The sequence below is a fragment of the Melospiza melodia genome, chromosome 28 (assembly GCF_035770615.1).
Source record: "Melospiza melodia melodia isolate bMelMel2 chromosome 28, bMelMel2.pri, whole genome shotgun sequence".
NCBI classification, from domain to species: domain Eukaryota; kingdom Metazoa; phylum Chordata; class Aves; order Passeriformes; family Passerellidae; genus Melospiza; species Melospiza melodia.
In genome coordinates, this window is record NC_086221.1 from 4,309,821 (window position 1) to 4,331,065 (window position 21,245).

Genomic DNA, 21,245 nt, shown 5'->3' on the forward strand with positions numbered 1-21,245 from the left:
CTCCTGATCCCGGGGCTCTGCTCCGCCCGGTACCGGTACCGGGAAGCCTCCTGATCCCGGGGCTCTGCTCCGCCCGGTACCGGTACCGGGGAACCTCCCGATCCCGGGGCTCTGCTCCGTACCGGGGAACCTCCTGCTCCCGGGGCTCTGCTCCGTACCGGTACCGGGGAACCTCCTGCTCCCGGGGCTCTGCTCCGTACCGGGGAACCTCCTGCTCCCGGGGCTCTGCTCCGTACCGGTACCGGTACCGGGGAACCTCCTGCTCCCGGGGCTCTGCTCCGTACCGGTACCGGTACCGGGGAACCTCCTGCTCCCGGGGCTCTGCTCCGTACCGGTACCGGGAAACCTCCTGATCCCGGGGCTCTGCTCCGTACCGGTACCGGGACAGCACCGGGGAACCTCCTGCTCCCCTGAGCCCCGATCCGCTCGGTACCGGTACCGGGACAGCACCGGGGAACCTCCTGCTCCCCTGAGCCCCCATACGCCCGGTACCGGTACCGGGGAACCTCCTGCTCCCGGGGCTCTGCTCTGTACCGGTACCGGGGAACCTCCTGCTCCCCTGAGCCCCGATCCGCCCGGTACCGATAGCGGGGAACCTCCTGCTCCCGAGGCCCCGCGGCTCGCCCCGCTCCACCCGGTACCGGGACAGAACCGGGGAACCTCACGCTGCCGGGGCCCCGCGGGCGGACACGCATCTCCTCCTCCTCCTCCTCCTGCTCCTCTTCCTCCGGGAGGACGGAGCGATCCCGGGACACGCCGGGAGCAGCTCCGGGAGCGGGGCTCGTCCTTTCTCTCCCCCGGGGGGAAAGGGGGAAAACGGCGCAGCGGTCCCGGAGCAGCGGGAAGTGGGAGCACACCGGGAGATGGGAGCGCACCGGGAGGTGCCCACCGACCCCGAGCACAGCCGGGGATGTGCGGGCACACAAGCTGTGGGGTTACACGGGTAACTGGGATGGGCTTTGAAGGGACTGGGAGGGACAAAAAGTGCAGTTTTAGGAACGAAAGGGGTACTGAGAGGCGACTGGGAGCGACTGGGGGGGGGTAATGGGATGGACTGGGAGTAACAGGAATAGATTTGGAAGGCACTGGGATACACCAGGAGTGACTGGAATAGATTTGGAGGGGATTGAATGGGATTTGGGAGGGATTGGACACGACTGGGAAGGACTGCGAGGCACTTTTAGGGACAAAAAGGGCACTGGGAGGGGACTGTTAAGGCGCTGGGATAGACTGGGAGGCGCATGGGACTGGGAGGGACAAGAAGGGGCACTCGAAGGGCTCTGGAACCACCGGGGGCACCGGCATAGACTGGGATATACGGGGATGGACTGGGAGGGGACTGGGATGGACTTGGAGGGGGGTGGATGGGACTGGGAGGCGCTTTTAGGGACAAAAAGGGGCTGTGGGAGGGGAATGGGATAGACTTAGAGGGCAGGGGATGGGATTGGGAGGCGCTTTTAGGGACAGAAAGGGGCTGTGGGAGGGGACTGGGATAGACTGAGAGGGCAGGGGATGGGATTGGGAGGCGCTTTTAGGGACAGAAAGGGGCTGTGGGAGGGGAATGGGATAGACTTAGAGGGCAGGGGATGGGACTGGGAGGCGCTTTTAGGGACAGAAAGGGGCTGTGGGAGGGGACTGGGATAGATTTAGAGGGCAGGGGATGGGATTGGGAGGCGCTTTTAGGGACAGAAAGGGGCTGTGGGAGGGGACTGGGATAGACTGAGAGGGCAGGGGATGGGATTGGGAGGCGCTTTTAGGGACAGAAAGGGGCTGTGGGAGGGGACTGGGATAGACTGAGAGGGCAGGGGATGGGACTGGGAGGCGCTTTTAGGGACAGAAAGGGGCTGTGGGAGGGGACTGGAATAGACAGAGGGCAGGGGATGGGACTGGGAGGCGCTTTTAGGGACAGAAAGGGGCTGTGGGAGGGGACTGGAATAGACAGAGGGCAGGGGATGGGATTGGGAGGCGCTTTTAGGGACAGAAAGGGGCTGTGGGAGGGGACTGGGAGGGAGCTGGGCTGGACTGGGAGGGCTCCGCTCCCCGCGGGCGCCGCCCCCTCGCGCCCCGCCCCCTCCTGCTCTCTCGTTTTCCATTGGTCAACTAGGGAAGCCAATCACGGAGCTGGTCCAATCAGATGGCTGCGTGGGCGGCGGGCGGGGCTCAGAGGCGGGGCCCCGCCCACCGCCCGCCTGAGGGAGCGGCCGCGGCGGGGACGCGGTGAGTGAGGCCTCGAGGCGCGGGGAGGGGGCGGCCGCGGACCCCGCGGGGCTTTGGGGGCTCCTTCCCGCTCTTCGTTGACCTTCGGGGGGTTCTCTCCGTGCTCTCCATGCTCTGAGGGCGGTTACGGGCCTGGGGGCGCCCGCAGTGCGCTCTGTGTCCGGAAAAGGGGGTTGGGGGGGGAGCTTTCCTGGCCCGGCGGGCACAGAGGAGAGCGCGGGGCCGAGAGGGGCCTGAGGGTCACAGGAAACATGGGGAGAGGGCTGAGGGACTCGCTGGGGGTCACAGGAGGCTCCGTTGTTGTGAATGGGCTTTGGAGGGGGTTCGGGAGTATCTGGGGATCACAGGTGACGTGGATGAGGGGTCTGGGGGGTGTGTGGCTATCACAGGGGATGTGGGGCTGGGGGGGTGTCTGGGGGTCACAGAGGATATGCTGGTGTGGGCTGTGGGGCTGAGGAGGTGTCTGGGGGTCACAGGACATGTTGAAGGGGGCTGAGGAGGTGTCTGGGGGTCACACAGGATATGCTGGAGGGGGCTGTGGGACTGAGGAGGTGTCTGGGGGTCACAGGACATGTTGAAGGGGGCTGAGGGGGTGTTTGGAGGTCACACAGGATATGTTGAAGGGGGCTGTGGGGCTGAGGGGGTGTCTGGGGGTCACACAGGATATGCTGGAGTGGGCTGAGGAGGTGTCTGGGGGTGACAGCAGACTCTGTTGTTGTGAATGTGCTTTGGGAGGGCTTTGGGGGCTGCTCCGCTGTTTGGGGACACAGCATTGTGTGCACTGATGGGAGCTATCTGTGAGGATGGGGCTGCTGACACCTTTGTAGTGTTTACTTACAAAGGAGGTCTTTGGGGCTTTCCTACACTCTGTGTTTGGTGGGAGGCTGGGGCTGTTATACCTAGGCTGGCACTGCATCGTCGTGTTCCTGAGGCGTTCGCATTTTCCTGGGCTGTGTGCGAGGCTGGGGCTGTGCCCAGTGCCCTGTGCTGTGCCCACCACCCCAGAATGGAACCAGCCTCCCCTTGGGGTGCTGGCTGGACACACCACCCTCCTACACGTGTTCTGGGGCTGGTGCAGCGTTGTTCTTAAACATGTTTTTAGGCTGGAGTTAACCTTCCTTTTCATCCCTCCTTTCTGGCCCCACTGTGCTTTGAAAGGAGCAGGAATTTCTAAGGGATTTTCCCCTAAATGGGTGAGTGGGTGAGACCTCATCCCACCTCTGCTCACAGGCACATTTTTGTGTCAGCCGTGGTCCTGCCTGTCTCTGCTCTGCCATCTCAGTGACCTGAGGCCCTTCAGGGAAGGGATATAATAATGCAAAGTCTTGGGTATGAGGTTTAATAAGACCAAGGTCCAGGTGCTGCATCAGGGTCGGGTCAACCTCCAGTGTCAATCCAGGCTGGAGAACAGCCCAGGGAGAAGGACTTGGGCATGAGTTGCTTGGACGTGCCCTGGTGGGGTGTGTTGGACCCAGAACCCCCAGAGCCCTGTGTGAGCAGCAGGGAAGGGGGGATTTCTCCCCTTCTGCCCTGCTCAGGTGAGACCCCACGTGCAGAGCTGGTCCAGCACAGGAAGGACATGAAGCTGTTGGAGGAGACCACTGAAGTGATCAGAGGGATGGAGCAGCTCTGCTGTGAGGAAAGGCTGAGATTTGGGGTTGTTCAAGCTGGAAAAGAGAAGGTTTGGGGTGACTGTAGTGTGGCCTTCCAGGAGCTGAAAGGAACCTGCAGAAAGATGGAGAGAAACTGTTTACAAGGGCCTGGAGTGAATGGACAAGGGGCAAGGGCTTCACCCTGACAGTAGATTTAGATGGGATATTGGGAAAAAATTCTTCCCTGTGAGGATGCTGAGGCCCTGGCACAGGTTGTCTGGAGAAGCTGTGGTTGCCCCATCCCTGGAAGTGTCCAAGGCCAGGCTGGACAGGGCTTGGAACAGCCTGGGACAGTGGAAGGTGTCCCTCCCATGGCAGGAGCTGGACCAGGATGAGCTTTAGGGTCTCTCCCACCCAAACCATCCTGGGATTCTGTAAACCTGGGAGATTGAGAACCTCTGTAGGGAAAGTGTTTTGAATTGTTTTGCTGCACCCAAATCATGTCGTAGCTGTAGACTTTGGCTTTAAGGCAGAAAGTTCACCCGTGGCCCCTGTGAGAGCCTTATCCCACCTGAGCCCAGCCCTTCCTGCTGGCCTTGGCAGCAGTCACAGGCAGCTCATGGCAGGGAAGTTGTGTCTGGGATCAACAGGAGCCCTGAGCTTTCCCTGCTCAGGTGTGTCCTTGTTTACCCTGTGCAGGGCCTGCACTGCTCACAGTCACCTGGCTTGGAGGGTTGTAAATACCTCAGGGCTCAGTGCTCAGAAGTATTTTCAGTAATCTGAGCATCAAAACACTGAATTATTTGGGTCAGGAGCTGTGGGTTAGTGTGAAGGCAAAGCTGCTTGTGAGAGTTCTTATTCTCCAGACTGGATTTCCATGTGCCTTTATTGTTATTCTGTTTAGGGAAGCAGCTGCCTTCTGCTAAAATAAACAAATACTCTGTTTATAGCATAACTCTGTATTTCCATCACTAACAAATGCTCTTCTACAGAGCAGCCTGTGCAACAATTGCCTTTATTTTCCATAATAACATCCATGTTCTGATCTTAAGGCTGAAATGCAGCAGCTTATGTAAACCAAGGGAAGCCTGTGCAGAAGACTCTGTCTAGACTCACTGCACCTTATCTTAAAGCAATTAAAGACAGGTTAAAGTAAGTTCTGCTGTCATGGAAATAGGCATGTGCTGATTTGTTGGTGTTTGTTTCAAAACAGATTAATTTGCAGCACATGAAATGCTTTTTGATATCTTTCGATGCTGTCTTGTGCTGCAAGAATTAAAGGGGATGAATTTTATGTTTGATTTGGGCTTGAAAAGAATGAACTTTCTGGTAGGAGTTGATGACATCATTTGATTTTGGGGGAGCTTTCTGTTTTGTAGTTCTCTATAAATGAGTGGAGTTCAGTGAGCTCAGTCAAGCTGCAGGGGCAGCTGGAAGAAGTTGGAGGTGAAAGAACCAAACTGGTTATTTCTGTCCTTCTTAACAGTGCTGAGAACCAAGCAGCAAAGTCATCTGAGCTGTTGGATGTAAAGTTCATGTACCTGCAGACAGAGAGAGTGAATATGGGTTCTTTTTGAGGTTGTTTATTTTCTGGAAAGGTTTTAAGGCAGTTCTGGAGTGGCAGATGAGAGTCATTCCAGAGCCTCATCACTGTTGTGCTAACAGAAATGTATCATCTAAGATCCATCTGGAGTTGTTGGATGTGTCCAGTATAAATCAATCAAAGTTACACTTTGTTTTCCTGTGCTCCAGAGCTGTCCTTACCTGAGCTCTGCACACCAGTCATCAATATTTGCATCCCCAAAGTATTTTTAACCATCAGGCTTGAGAAACTCTCTTACTTCAGCTGATTTGATCATAAATCTGATGTTACCTCAGTCTCTTTGAAGTACCTTCATGTTCTGGCATGCTCAGAATCCAAGAGGTTTCATAACCACTTGCTGGGAGTTTTCTGTTCAGGATATTGTAACATTTTTTGTCTGGTGACTCAGTCTGTCCTTACAGGTCATGAGAAGCAAGAATCATCATCTCATTTATCAGTTGGTACTTTCAGCCCTGAGTTTGGGCCATGCCAGGATGTGTTTGTCACTCGACCTCATCTTGAACTCATTCCATGTGCCCAGGACAGGCAGCCAAGTGTTCAGTTCTCTGTGTAGCAGTACATTCACAAGAATCAAAGTATAATATTGCTTAAAGTCTTGCTGTTCATTCTATTTAAACACCTGAAAACCTATAAGCAGAACATTTGGGTGTAGAGAAAAGTAAATAACATTTCATTTTTTTGCTGTAAGCCTCCAGTGCTGTAGTTAACAACACCTTTGTCCCCCTTTGCCAAAAGCTGTCATCACCAAGGGACATTGGCCAGGCAGTGGGACTGGATTAATAATTGCATCACAGAGCTGCAGAGTCTGTTTGGAAAGTCACTGCACAGTGAAAGGCCAACTCAGCAGCCAAATGTGGGGGAAGGAGCCTTGCAGCACTCCTGAAATAGCACCTGTGAGCTCTCTCTTTGGCGCCTGTGCCTGCCAAAGCCACTGTCGAGAATTCTTCCTCCTCCTAGAAAGTCAAATCCTGCCTAATTAATGCACAGTGAGTCTTCTGAAAGCTTCAGCTTGGGATGGACTCTGCAACTTCTGTGTTCTGCTTGGGCATCCCAGAGGAGTGTGTGGATAATGAGCTCTTTCTTTACAAGAAAAGTGCTGAGTTGGTGCCTGCTGATAAAGGTCACTTGAGCTGTCTAAAAGATCTGAGTTTTAAATGAGTTTCTTAATAAAAAGTGAATTTAGCCAGAGGATCAGTGCATTACTGCTAATTTAACCCACATCCAGACAAGCAGCACAATAAATACCTTTTCTGGGGGGGGGAAATCTAAAAGAATGGGGAACCATCAGCATTTTTTGTTTATTTATTCATAAATAGCATAACTAGAGCCAAGTAAAGTTTAGAAATTACCAATTTGGTGTCATTAACATTTTTGTAGAAACAGTTTGATTGCAATATCTGGTTTTTGGGGAGACCTGGCCAGGCTGCTGATGAAAGCCACTCTGATTTCAGGTTTCTCATCCCAATATCCCCTCCAATTCCAGCATGACAGTGGGGTAGCACTACTGCACCATCTTTGCCAAGGTTGGTACAGTTTTGGGTCTCTGGCTTTTGGATGGCTTTGCCATGTGAATTGTTCACTGTTCTGAGCCATGGCAGTGCAGAGAAGCTGGGATTTGTAATCCATGTAGTGGGCAGGGGATGTGTTTTGGGAGTGTTACAATAATTACAGGTGCTGAAGTAGCTGAAATCCTGGAACCTGCCTTCCTTCCCTCTGTTATTCCATCACTTTTCACAACCACTTCTCCTCCTGTGTCTTGCTCCAGTTCCAATTTGCAGTCACAATATGTCCTCCAGCCTCTTCACTGGCCCCTGTGGGCTTTGGATCCACTTTTTGGAGCACAGAAGAGCACTAAGGACTTTTGAAGGGCAGCTGCTCCATGAGCACAGGCCTGAAATGGAGAAGGAAAATCAATGTCTGTTAGTCTTGCAAGCAGCACTGACCATGGGCTGTAGCTGCTGAAGCTCAACATTCAGTAATTTCTTCCACAATTTATGATTGCCTTTTTCTTATTGCCCTCAGAACAACCTCAAATGTGTTGTGTGTGCAGCTGTTAAAAACTGTGTTAATCCATGGATTGCTCCTGGGAGCAGGAATGTTCAGCCATTGCTTTGGTTTTGCTACTGAGCACACAAATACAGAAATACCCTTGTGAACCATAAAATGTAACAGTCATGTGTATCCCACTGTCAAAGTGACTGAGAATTACTCAGCTTTTTACTGCAAGATTAAAAAGCTGCCTGAGATTCAAAGGAAGTAGCCAAAAGAAGCAATAAAAAAAGGTGGTGGAAATGGACTAAAGATAGAGAAATGAGAGCACAGCTGTGTGTCAGGTCTGCCTCTGCAATGTGTGGACAAATAGTCTGGATTAGTCTATTAGTCAGAACTGCTTTCAGTTGCAGCAGCATTTCCAAGAAGTGGGAAATGAAAGCATTTCCCAACCAGCTCCCATAAAACAGTGCTGTGTCCCTGACCTGTGTGGGGTGTCAGAGTTTAGTGCAGTGAATCAGGAAGTTTTCAGGAGGAGGCAGAGCTTGGCAGCCATAAAAACAGAACTGGCCCTTGTGACAGCGGTGAGAATGGTGTGTAACAGTTAATGACTGCTGCTGCTGCCACGTGGGTTGGATGCAAAGTTTTGGCTGTGTAAAACAGATGAGGGAGATGTAAACAACAAAGCCATGTTTAATAAAAGAGGGGTTTCAATAAATGTAATTCCTGGACTAGAAGGCATTGCTGCGTCCTGGAGCCCACGCTGTGGCTCGCTGTGCTGGGACAGCAGCTGGTCACGTTTCCTGAAATGCATCTGGGAGTCCACGTGATGCCCCTGGGTGTCCTGTAAACTGCCAGGATTAACCTCTGCCCCACTTTGAGCTATATGCTGAGTTTAATAACCATTCACATTAATTTTTTTTCTAATTGGTGCCTGTTTTATAACTGAATGACTGCAATTCTCAGGTTATTCTGGTAACTTGGATAAATTGGAGTGAAAGGTCCACAAAAGATGTGAGTGTGGAAAAGGCAGGAAGAGAGAAAGTGATAGCAGCAACAGCAGAGTTTCTGGATGGACTGGAGATGAGCACAGTGGATTTTCTGAGGCTCTCAGTTCATGTGCTCAGTATCATCTGCTAGTTCAACATGACTGGAACAAATAATGGAGAAAAATAGAGTAAGGAAGCTTTAACCTCCGTGAAAGTGAGCTCATTTCTTCTTCCTCTGGGCAAGTGGATTAAAAATCATGGTGTTACATAATCTCTACCCACAGAAAAGCTTCTGTCTGCCTGGAATGTTATCTGCTGTGGCAGTTGGTGCTTATGAATGAGTTCCCTAATCCATTGACAGAAATGATCCAGCAGCACTTGCTGACTTCCCTGTGGTCCAATGCTTGCTGAGAAGCCTTAGTCAGGTGTCAGGGGCTGATACAGCCTTAGGAGATGAAGGCCTTTAAACTGATAGGGGTTTTGGGAAAAAAAACTTTACTGCCTGTGCTGGGAAAGGAATCCAACTAAGGAATGGAAAAGAAATAGAGATTATTAAAATTTCAGGTTTTGATTGCAGTTAAAATTTGATTTCTTAAATCTGTGGAGTTTCATATACATGAGCATAACCTGGCCTTTTTCTATAGGATCTAATTTCTCTTTTTCCTTTCAGACTGACCAAAATATAAATATGAAAAATCATAAGATGATTCAGTTGTGTGCAAATCACATGATTCAGGTATATTTGAGAAGTGGTCCTATTACTGCACTTGAGTGGGTCGCAGTTGGTGATAGAGAGATGGTGAATTTTGTATTTTGATTAGAAGGCTTGATTTATTAAGATATTATATATAATACATTATTACTATACTAATAGAATATAGAGAGAGGTTTGCAGAGTAGTTAGGCTAGCTAAGAATAGATAGAAAGAATCTACAACAAAGTTGTGTTCAAGGTTTCAGTTTCTTAGTTTGCACTGGTGATTGGCCCTTAATTATAAACATAGAAAATGAGCTAATCAAGGTGTTCTTGTTACATTTTACAGTATTTGATAATAATTGTTTACCTTGTCTTCTGGAGCTTCTAGCTTCCTGAAGACACAGAAATCTGAAAGAAAGAATTTCTGTGGAGAAATGTCTGCGACATGGTCCAGCTTTAATATAAAGCACCCAAAGAGCACAAGGTTTTGCTGAGATGCATCCTAAGCATGTGTGAAGGAGCTAATGTTGGAGTCTCTGGGGACAGGCAGGTTTTAGCTTTTATCCTGAGTGCTGGGATCTCTGCTCTCAGCTGTGCTGATTTCAGAGCTGTGCTGATTTCAGAGCTCCCTTGGAGTGCAGTCAAACCCATTGATTGGGATGCTGCACTAATGGAGAGAAATATTGATCATGAGCATTTCTTGGGCACGTGGGAGAGGAGCTTTCTCATTCCCAGCACTGTCTCCTGTTTCACATCCAGTAATGGGGCTGCAGCATCTCTGCCCCTGCCCCAGCTCAGAGTGAGGCTGTAGCAAAGTCATTTGAGCTGTTGCATGTAAAGTGTATGTACCTACAGACAGAGAAAGTAAATAAAGATGGGCTTTCCTTGGGGTTGTTTATTTTCTGGAAAGGTTTTGAGACAGTTCTTGGAGTGGCAGATGTGATGTATCAGCTGATTAGTAGGAAGGATATGATTCTGACTCCTCAGCCAATGAATAGGACAAATAAGTTGTTGGTGATGATTAGGATGAGTATAGTGATTAGGAAGAATCGTAGCTAGGTGAAAAATTTTGTGCTATAGGGGTGTGGAGCTATATATCATGTTGCAAATTGTAGGACAGATCATGGTATGAACAGTGCAGTGGAGTTCTTGGAGTGGCAGATATGATGGTAATTCCAGAAACCTCATCACTTGTCAGAGCTCAGTGCATCCCTCTGGGTGTCCAGAGTTCCCCAGGACCCCGTCAGGGGGCTCAGAGACCCTGGCACACAGCCCAGAGCACCTGGGGATTTGATTGTGACCCCTGGAGCAAACTGCCAGCTTTGTATGAGGACCTGAATGCACACAAGCTTGAATTGTATAATAATAATAATTATCACAGGGTGAAAATGTAGATTTTAGGATTTTTGGTATGGGGGTTATGGGGACAAGATGGAGGAACTTGGGTGTGTCCAGCCTTTCTTCTTCTTCTTCTTGTTCTCCATTTTTTGCAGTGATGTTGGCACTTTGGGATTGGTTTAGGGTAGAAGTGCACTGTCTAACACAGGTGATAAGTATTGGGAATTAAGTGTAAATATGTTATATGTAGTTTATAGTATAAAAGGACAACACAGTGCCTGTGGCTGCCCTGCTGAGCAGATCTCGGCTGGGCAGAAAGAAAATTTTATAGATAAGAATTAATAAACAACTTCAAGACCGAAAACTGAAGAGCTCTGACTCGTTCTTCAGGCGCACAGGCTGAAACAGAGACATCCTGCACATCTGGGAGCAGCAATTCACAACCAGAAACCTGAGAATCACTGGGAGTGATCACTGTCTCAAAACCTTTCCAGAAAATAAACAGCCCCAAGAAAATCCCATATTCACTTTCTCTGTCTGTAGGTACAAGCACTTTACATCCAGCAGCTCAGATGACTTTGCTACAGCCTCACCCTGAGCCGGGACAGGGGCAGAGGTGCTGCAGCCCCATGACTGATGTGAAACAGGAGACAGTGCTGGGAATGAGATGTGCTGGGTGGGAAGGGCCCTGTGACAGCTCTGTCACTGCTCCTGCTGCTCTGGGACTGGAAGTCCCCTCACAAGGTGGCTTCAGAAAGACCAGAATGAGTTTGTTTGATGCAAGCAGCTGTGTTGATGTGCAGTTTTGCTGTCTCTAAACAGCTGGGTTAGAGGAGGTCAGCTGGGCTTGCTCTGCACAAGATACTGAAGTGAAACCAGTCTAATGATTTCTGTTACCTTGTGCTGGCTGAGCAAAAGGGGAAACTGGGTTTGTTTATTGATAATTATAAAGCTGTGGAGAGCTTTGTGCATTAGCACTGTGCTATATTTAAATAGTATCCTGTCTGTCAAATGTCCCTGTTACAAAATGTTCTTTGCCAAGATCATGGGCCTCTCTTTTTAAAAGTTGCTTTTGAAAAGCAATTGTTTTCAGAAAATTGGTAAATATGCCATGGCTGTGGCACCTCTCTGTGTCTTGACTTTGTGCTGTTAAGTCATTCCAAGAGCATTTTAAAGGTGTTATGAACAGCTATGGGAAATGCCACTTCACCACTTGGAGACTAGAATGATTGCATTTCTGAGAGATGAAATAATTCTTAGTGCAGAAAATAGTGTTCTCCAGCCTCTCACCCTGTGTGCTGCAGTGCTATCTTTAATTAGAAGGCTGTCACAGCTGAAGTAAAAATACCAACTCAAAACAAAACCTCGTGTGAACCAGCCTGAGAGCCATGAGCCTTAAAGCTTTACTTCTGAACAGCTGGGGCCCTGACAGGAGCATTCCAGCCCCTCGTGCTGCCCAGGCCGTGCCTGGCACACGGGGCAGGAGGAAAGTCAAAGCCATCAAAATGCAGGCAGGCCTTACGCCAGCAAGTGCAGGCACATGCAGCAAAGCTTGCCAAAACTGATCCCCACTGAAGGCCAAAAGAGAAAAGACGGACCTACGAACACTCTGGAATGGAGACACCATCAAAGGAATTGCAATTGGAGGAGGAAAAAGAATATTTGGGAAATTTAGTGACTCTAAGAAAATGGCCCAGGATTATATCAGGTGCAGTGCAACGGACCAAAACATGCCAAAACTAAGCTCACCGATGTTGCAAAAGCAGGGGGAAAAGTCAACGAGGAGTACACACCATAGGGAGAAAGATATGAGGGACATGACATGGACACTTTAAAAAAAATGAAAAAAAAAAAATTTTTCCCAAAGTCAACACCATCAAAATGCAGGCAGCCCTTAGCCAGCAAGTGCAGGCACATGCAGCAAAGCTTGCCAAAATTGATCCCCTCTACTCATGGGAGAGGTGCTCCAGGTTCAGCATAAGAGGAGATTGATGTCCTGTGTCTTCAGCCAGACTGACAAAAGCCACCTCGTTTCATGCAGGCCATGTCAGAACTCTAAAATGTCACGGTGTGGTCAGGACTGAGCTGAAACCCTCAGGTTGGAGGGAGCTGCTCTTGGGACATTTACAGACCCTTTAATTAGCAGGCTCTGCAGGAAAACCTCTCTTCTTGTTAAGGATTTATTAAAATCACACATAAGCTCTCCTGCTGAAAGATGCTCATTAATTCGAGATCCTCTTGGATTATTCAGAAGAGTGAATATCCCTCACAAGGACAGGCTTTGAAGATCATTTCCTTGAAATAAGTAACTTTTAAAAATTCCTGGAATTTCTTTTGCATGTTATCTTTGAGATAGACACAAAACCAGCTACAGTTTTGGCTAGAATATTGCTAGAATATTTGCTAGAATATTACCTTGCTTGTCAAGGTAAAAGCAAGCCAGAGAGGCCTCTTCTAGAATATTCAATTTTAGAACTTTCCCCTTTCAAGAGTGACCTTATCCAGTACCCAAATGGACACCTTCCATCAGGAACACCTCATTATGTGTGTTGAAATAGGCATCTTCTCTGCTTTTTCAATTTTGTATATTTTTTTTTGTGGTATTTCCCTTTTTTTATTCCCTCAAAATATGGCTTCAGTTCCTGACTAATTTGGCTGTAATGCTGCACTAACCAAATATTTTTGTGGAAGAATTATTAGTCATAGAAGAAAGAATGTAATGAAATATTCTTAGAAAGTGTTATAACTATGCTTGACATGTAAAATATTTATCCAGGCATGTAAACAAAGCAAGAGGTGTCTTGCCAATGTCCCCTTGTAAACCATGGCTGGTTTGAAATCATGAACTGTTTTTCAGTTCTTGAAAATAAAGTATCAGGTTCTCTGCTGACATGAATTGGCACAGTGCTAATGGTTGGCCTCACCTAGATGAAATTGTAGCCCCTGCTCTTGCCTTCCTCAAAATAAAATCAGGAGGTGTTTTCCAAAGGGCTGTAATTGTGCTAAATAAAACCCCTGTGTTTATTTTGGTTTCGGATTACTCAGTGTTACTTGCAGTTACTAATGCAGCTGCCCCGTGAAAGGAGCCTTATGTTTGTTTTGCTTTTTCTTATTGTTGTATCTTAATGAGCATTAAAACCATGTGTTTGATTCAGAGAACTCTGTTCTTCCTGAGGACTACACTGATAATGTTCCCTTTGTGCTTCAGAGGAGCAACTCTGCCCTTCCAGAGGAGAATCCAGCTGTGCTTTATCTGAACAAGCTTCCAGCACCTGTGTGGTGAGACAGGGCAGTGCCCCATGGGGATGGCAGATAATGCCCCTGGCAGGGACCTGTGCCAGCCTGAACCAGCCCAGACTTGGGGCAGGATTCCCAGTGCTGGGGGACGCCTGAATTTGCCAATCCTGCTTCTGCCCTTCCCGCTGGACCTGGAGTCTGAACCTCCTTCTCAATATTTCCTTGCAATTTTAATTAGCGTTGCATCCCTGCGTTTGTTTCTTGGGTTTGCTTTGAGTTTTTTCACTGTTACTATTTTGAAAGCTCCTCTGACTGCATCCAACTTTTTAAAATGTGCCACCTATTGTTAATTTTTTAGCTGCTGGTGTGTAATTGGTGAGAAATGAATGGCAGCAGATGAGCTGGGAATGAGTGAGCAGTTACTTGTTGGGATCCCTTCCAGAGGAGGAAGGTGGAGTTCTGAGCTGCTCGCAGCCTTTCTAAAGTAAGAGTCCAAACAAGTCGGTGCTTTTTGTCATGGGTGAAATGTTAGATAAGTTTTTGTAGCAAGTAAAAATGTAAATGATGAGAGGAATTTTGGTTTAGGGTATTGTCTCTGCTGAATTTTTAATTTTTACATAAATTAATTAAAATTTGTGTCGTTCAAAACACACTGATAATACACCATTGCTCATCTCGAGAGATCCACAGTGGACAGGTGTGTCTTTAAAACAAATAGGGTCATTATAAAAGCTAATTTATAAATTATACATACACAGATTATGTAAATTTTATATAAAATATATAAATCCATTCTTTCTCCTGATGATAGCCACCAGCCTCACCTGGGGTGGGACAACACCTCTTGGTGATTAGAGATTCTTGCTGTTTACATTCCCCCAGCCTATTACACCTGTGTCTGGACAGATGAGAGAATTGGGCATTAAAGAAATAAAATCTTACCCCCAAACCAAAACTTACAACAAGTTTTTATACCAAAATTAGTAAATTAGTGACTTGGAATTTTTTTTTCTATGTTGTATTGCTTGGCTTGTTTTTAATTAAGAGCTCTCTAAAGGCATCTTTTATTCAGACTTGCCAGGACACATGTGCTTTATCACTGGCATGAGTCAGGAGGAAAATATTTCCTGCCTGTTTAAACTCTCTTTGCATTAAAAATTATATATTATTGATGATCTGTGATATATTTAACTCTGTTGTTTTGTGAAATGGTGTTTGGAGCAGTCTCTGAGCTGTACCTTAAGGGAAAGCAGTAGGAGATAGAATCGATGGATTTAATATTTGAGCTGGCAGAGGGGAAACATTTCCAGGTGACATAAACAATGTATTGCCTTGGCCATGGCACAGGAGCACTGAGGGAAGGTGCTGGTTCTTATTGAGGCTCTTCAGCAATGCACTGGTGTGTCAAAACAACTCATTTTATCAATTTTAGTAACTCATTTTATCTTCAGTTTCTGTAAATTTGTTTGGGCCCAAGTCCTGGGGCTCCTGACTTTGGCAATCCATATGTACATAACCAAAAATTCAGGTGGTTAATTCCTCTCTGCCTGTCTAAGGGATGTGTGGCAGAAGGGTGTTTTACCAAATGGTATCAAGGGTTTAATAAGGGTTTAATTTGAGATTCTCTTGGATTCTTCAGCAGAAAAGTGAATATTCCTCACAAGGACACGCTTTGAAGACCATTTCCTTGAAATAAGTTAACTTTTAAAAATTCTTGGAATTTCTTTTGCTCGTTATCTTTGAGATAGACACAAAACCAGCTGGCTAGGATATTGCTGGGCTCTCTCTTGTCAAGGTAAAAACGAGCCAGAGAGGCCTGTTCTGGAATACACCTTAATTTTAGAACTTTCCCTTTTCAAGAGTGACCTTATCCAGTTCCCAACTGGACACCTTCCATCAGCACAAACTCCTCATTATGTGTGTTGAAATAGGCATCTTCTCTGCTTTTTCAATTTTGTGTATTTTTTTGTGGTATTTCCCTTTTATACCCCCTCAAAATATGGCCTTTTCTACCCCACAACTGAGCCTTTTCTACCACACAATTCCTGCAAAAACTAAATGAAGAATTTGGAGAAACATTCTTTTTTTTTACTGAAAAGAGGAGACTTCAAGCTGTTACCACACCGATTACATTCAAACTTTCCACGAATCAGCTGGAGGGACTTTTAACCTGAAATATGTCCATGAATCAGCTCTGGGGGAGTGCCCAGCGCTGCTCCAGGAGTTTAAACTGCGGAGCTTTGCTGTGCCCGGTGCTTCCCTCTGCTCCGGGAGGATTTCGGGCTCTGCAGGGAGCGCCCAGCACGGATGAGCCGGCAGTAAGTGAGGGGTGCTGGGCACAGGGCTTGCTCCAGACTTACACCGGGAAATGGGGGTGATCAGAACTTCTGGTGGATCAGGCTCTGTGTTAGAACTCCCTCAGAAATACTCCTGTCCTCATGCAGCTTGTAGTTTTTAATTGAAAAACTGGACTTCTCATAATACAAATGAGAAGACAGATTCTCTGTTAACACAGATTCTCTGTTAGAAACCCCTCAGAAATACTCCTATCCTTATGCAGTTTGCTGTAGTTTGTAATTGAAAAATTTGACTTCTCATAATACAAATGAGAAGACAGATTCTCTGTTAGAGCTCCCTCAGAAATACTCCTGTCCTTATACTGTTTGTAGTTTATAAATGAAAAGCTGGATTTTCATAATACAAATGAGAAGACAGATTCTCTGTTAGTACTGCCTCAGAAATACTCTTGTCCTTATGCAGTTTGTAGTTTATAATTGAAAAACTGGACTTTTCATAATACAAATGAGAAGACAGATTCTCTGTTAACACAGATTCTCTGTTAGAACTCCCTCAGAAATACTCCTGTCCTCATGCAGCTTGTAGTTTTTAATTGAAAAACTGGACTTCTCACAGTACAAATGAGAGGACAGGTTCTCTGTTAGTGCTCCCTCAAAAATACTCTTGTCCTTATGCAGTTTGCTGTAGTTTGTAATTGAAAAATTGGACTTCTCATAACAAATAAGAGGGCAGATTCTCTGTTAGAACTCCCTCAGAAATACTCGTCCTTATGCAGTTTGTAGTTTATAATTGAAAAACTGGACTTTTGATAATACAAATGAGAAGACAGATTCTCTGTTAACACAGATTCTCTGTTAGAAGCCCCTCAGAAATACTCCTATCCTTATGCTGTTTGCTGTAGTTTATAATTGAAAAACTGGACTTTTGATAATACAAATGAGAAGACAGATTCTCTGTTAACACAGATTCTGTGTTAGAAACCCCTCAGAAATACTCCCATCCTTATGCTGTTTGCTGTAGTTTATAATTGAAAAACTGGACTTTTCATAATATAAATGAGAAGACAGATTCTCTGTTAGTACTGCCTCAGAAATACTCTTGTCCTTATGCAGCTTGTAGTTTTTAATTGAAAAACTGGACTTCTTATAGTACAAATGAGAGGACAGATTCTCTGTTAGTGCTCCCTCAGAAATACTCTTGTCCTTATGCAGTTTGTAGTTTATAATTGAAAAACTGGACTTTTCATAATGCAAATGAGAAGACAGATTCTCTGTTAACACAGATTCTCTGTTAGAAACCCCTCAGAAATACTCCTATCCTTATGCAGTTTGTAGTTTATAATTGAAAAATTTGACTTCTCATAATACAAATAAGAGGGCAGATTCTCTGTTAGTACTCCCTCAGAAATACTCTTGTCCTTATGCAGTTTGTAGTTTATAATTTAAAAACTGGACTTTTCATAATATAAATGAGAGGACAGATTCTCTGTTAGTACTCCCTCAGAAATACTCCTGTCCTCATGCTGTTTGCTGCAGTTTATAATTGAAAAATTGGACTTCTCATAATACAAATGCAGGAATTGAAGTAATGCGAATCTGGAACCAAGTTGGATTTAACTGCCTAAGAAAAGCTGAGAAATAAAAGGGTTTTTTTTAAATCCAAAGGGTTAAGGCAGCTTTTTTGTGCTTTGCTGAAGTGTGTGGGATTTTCTGAAATCTTTGGAAATACTTTTGCAGCAAATGTAAAAGAACAGAGAGCACAACCAAACTCTGTTGTCTGCAGCACCTACTCCTTTTGCAGGCTCTCACCTAAGTATTTGTAGCTTAATTTAACACAGGTTAAGAGAAGGTGTAACTCACAGGTGTCACCTGCCTTAAAATTCATTTAGCTCAGTATTGTTTATTTTAGCAGGGAATGTTTTTTTCCTGTCTCTAGGTAAAAATATCCTGCTTATATTTGCAACAGCTCATCTATTGCCACAGGTTTTTTTTTCCCTTTTCCCTGATCATATCTGCAACTTTCTGCCAAGGAAGGAGGTGTGTATTCTATATGGGCATGGCCAGCTTTATTAAAAGTGCTGAATTTAATCAGATAGCACTGGCAGAGCTGCCATTGCCATAGGGGTAAGAAGCTTTTTATGAGGATCAAATATAAATTTTCAGGTGACTGTTTTTATTCCAGAATTGTGAGGAAATAAATACCCTTTGCAGTTCACTTTGCTCTCTAATTTGAATACCTTGGGCCTCAGAGGTAAATAAAAATAAATAAAAAATAAAAAAGCAGTAAGTTGTTGCTGTGGTGAGGGATTTTGCTCCTGGTGGAACATTGCTGGATGCATTTCATCTCTTCTGTTGGTGAGGCTGCCACGGTGTGACCTTCCTATTTTGGGAAAGTTGGTAAAAGGTTACATCCAGTTAATAAATATCCATTCTTTTTCTGCAGGTTTCAGTCTTGGTGTGTAGACTGGCAAAAGAAAAGCTGCTGTGAGTGTGGGGCACTGGTGAGGGGTCAGTTCAGTGCATAAACTGAGCACTGGTGGTGACAGAGGGACCTGGTGACCCCCAGACCTTAAAGTGTGCAAATGCAGTGTTAAACCCTTAAACCCATATTGCCAACTGTAGTTTTGAATTACATTTGTAGAAACACTGGATTTTTTTTGAGCCTCAGTTAAATGAGTAAGTCAGTAAACTTTGCTAACAGTGTGGCACTATGCACAGAATGGGAGAAACAATCAAGCATTTCATCAGCCTCCTTGCTGTCTCCTGCCAACATTTTCAGGCTGCCCTGCATTGCATCAGGCCTGCTGGACATTATTTTCCATCTATCATTTGAAGCCAGATGGAAAATGAATCCTCTGTATATTGATAGAGTTATTTCATAACAAGGGAAAAGCTTTTTGTCATGTGCCTGTGCTGGTTCAACCTACAAATCAGCTTTTATTGTCTGCTTGTGTTTGTGTTGGGAGAATGAAATGGGGATCAGTAGGAGGTGTGTGAAGAGCATGTGGAGGCTGCAGGTGGATGGTTTTCTCTCTGGTGCAGACCCTGTTGATTTCCAGTGCTCCAGGTGAATCTACAGGTGCCAGGGAGTGGCAACCCCAGCCCTGCCAAGTCTCACCTTGCCCTGAGCATCTCCCCTGGATCAGGTGCACAGGACAGTGCTTGGGGCTCAGCCAGGCTGGCACAGCTGGGGATGTCCAACCTGAGCAGGAGAAGGCTCCAGAGAGAGCTCAGAGCCCCTTCCAGAGCCTGAAGGGACTAAGAGAGCTGGAGAGGGGCTTGGATCAAGAGCCTGGAGGGGCAGGACCATGTGCTCCAGGTGTATCTACAGGTGCCAGGGAGTAGAAACCCCAGCCCTGCCAAGTGTCACCTTGCCCTGAGCATCTCCCTTGGTTCAGGTGCACAGGGCAGTGCTTGTGGCTCAGCCTGGTTGGGAGAGACCTGAGCAGACAGGCTGGCACAGCTGGGGATGTCCAGCCTGGATGGGAGAAGGCTCCAGGGAGACCTCAAAGCCCCTTCCAGTGCCTAAAGGGACTAAGAGGGGCTTGGGACAGGAGCCTGGAGGGACAGGACCATGTTGTTCTCCTGTGCTCCAGGTGAATCTGCAGCTGCCAGGGAGTGGCAACTCCAGCCCTGCCAAGTCTCACCTTGCCCTGAGCCTCTCCCTTGGTTCTGGTGCATGTGCAGTGCTTGGGGCTCAGCCTGGCAGTGCTGCTTTCCCTGGCTGGCACAGCTGGGGATGTCCAACCTGCATGGGAGAAGGCTCCAGGGAGAGCTCAGAGTCCCTTCCAGTGCCTAAAGCAACTGAGAGAGCTGGGGAAGTGCTTGGGACAAGGTCCTGGAGGGACAGGACACAGGGAATGGTTTCCCACTGCCAGAGGGCAGGGATGGATGGGATATTGGCAAGGAATTGTTCCCTGGGAGGGTGGGCAGGCCCTGGCACAGGGTGCCCAGAGCAGCTGGGGCTGCCCCATGCCTGGAAGTGTCCAAGGCTTGGATCACCCTGGCACAATGGAAGATGTCCCTGGGGGGGCTTTAAGATCCTTCTTAGTTACAGAAGGATCCGTCAGGTCAGGTGTAATTTTTTAATAGAGGAGAACATTTCACTTTTTGCCTTTCTCTCTACTGGATGAGTTCTGTCACTCTGCCCAGCCCTCTGCAATGCCTCCCTGACACTGGGAAGTTTTTATTGCAGGTGATCTGAGCTGACAGGCAGAATCATTTGGTTTTTCTCTGGGAAAGTCTTCATGTGATGATCAGAAGCAAATAGTTATTATGAAATTTAGAAGTTGGATTGCTGCCTACTTGGCAATATTAGAATTTTTCAGCAGTTTGATGGCTGCTTTTTTATTTAACCAATGTTACCCAGCCCAGGGGAGATCCATTATCTCTGTGCTGCATTCCCTGCTGTGGTTTATACCTTACAGTGATTCCCCTAATCCTTATGTACAGGAAACATTCTCCTTATGTCTCTTAAACCCATGAGATTGCCCTTTTCCTCTCCAAAGTAGAAAGCCAATCGTTGCTAATTTGTTTCTCTGCTTTTATGTTTAGAGAAACTTTTGGAATATTCTAAGGAGACCTTTTAAGAATTTATGCTGGTTTTATCTGATATAAAGTTAGTTTTCTTCCTAGTAGCTTATGGGGGTTTGGAATTTAGCTGGAAAAAAGAGGTTGATAACACAGGGGTGTTTTATTTATTGCTGAGCAGGGCTCACACAGAACCAAGACCCCCAGTGGGCTGGGGGGTGCTCAGGAGCTGGGGACACAGCCAGGCCAGCAGACCCAGGGATGGATATTCCTCTCCTTGTGGAAGTGGAATAAGAATCATACAGAGCTGGGGGAGGAAGGAACAGGGGGGATGTTAGGATGATGGTGTTTTTCTTTCCCTGGTAATGGAGCCCTGCTCTCCTGGGCATGGCTGAACACCTCCCTGCCCATGGAAAGTGGGGAATGAATTCCTTTTCTGCTTTACTTGCATGCACAGCTTTTATAGAGTCATAGAATGCCAGATTGGCTTGGGATAGAAGGAACTTTAAAATTCATCATATTCCACCCCCTGCCATGGCAGGGACACCTCCCACTGTCCCAGGTTGCTCCAAGCCCCATCCAGCCTGGCCTTGGACACTTGCAGAGATCCAGAGACAGCCACAGCTGCTCAGGGCACCCTGTGCCAGGGCCAGGGAACAATTCCTTGCCAGTATCCCATCTGTCCCTGCTCTCTGGCAGTGGGCAGCCATTCCCCTTGTCCTGTCACTCCATAATGAACTCCAGTTTATTATGAGCA

General features: G+C 46.9%; 1 protein-coding gene across 5 annotated transcripts in view; it reads left to right on the forward strand.

Moving 5' to 3' along the window:
- The first annotated feature begins 2,171 nt into the window (after positions 1-2,171).
- The window catches only part of KCTD20 (potassium channel tetramerization domain containing 20), a 35,104-nt gene continuing 16,030 nt past the window's right edge, over positions 2,172-21,245 (forward strand). The window contains exon 1 of one of the 5 annotated variants that reach the window (XM_063178050.1): positions 2,172-2,217. Coding sequence is in view for 2 of the 5 variants with exons in the window: in XM_063178047.1 (XP_063034117.1) it covers positions 14,048-14,145 (98 nt within the window). In the remaining 3 variants the exon portion in view is untranslated. Of the gene's footprint in view, positions 2,218-6,862; positions 6,936-14,040; positions 14,146-15,851; positions 15,980-21,245 lie in introns of those variants that run through there. The other 4 variants (XM_063178051.1, XM_063178047.1, XM_063178049.1 and 1 more) reach the window with 4 other exon arrangements.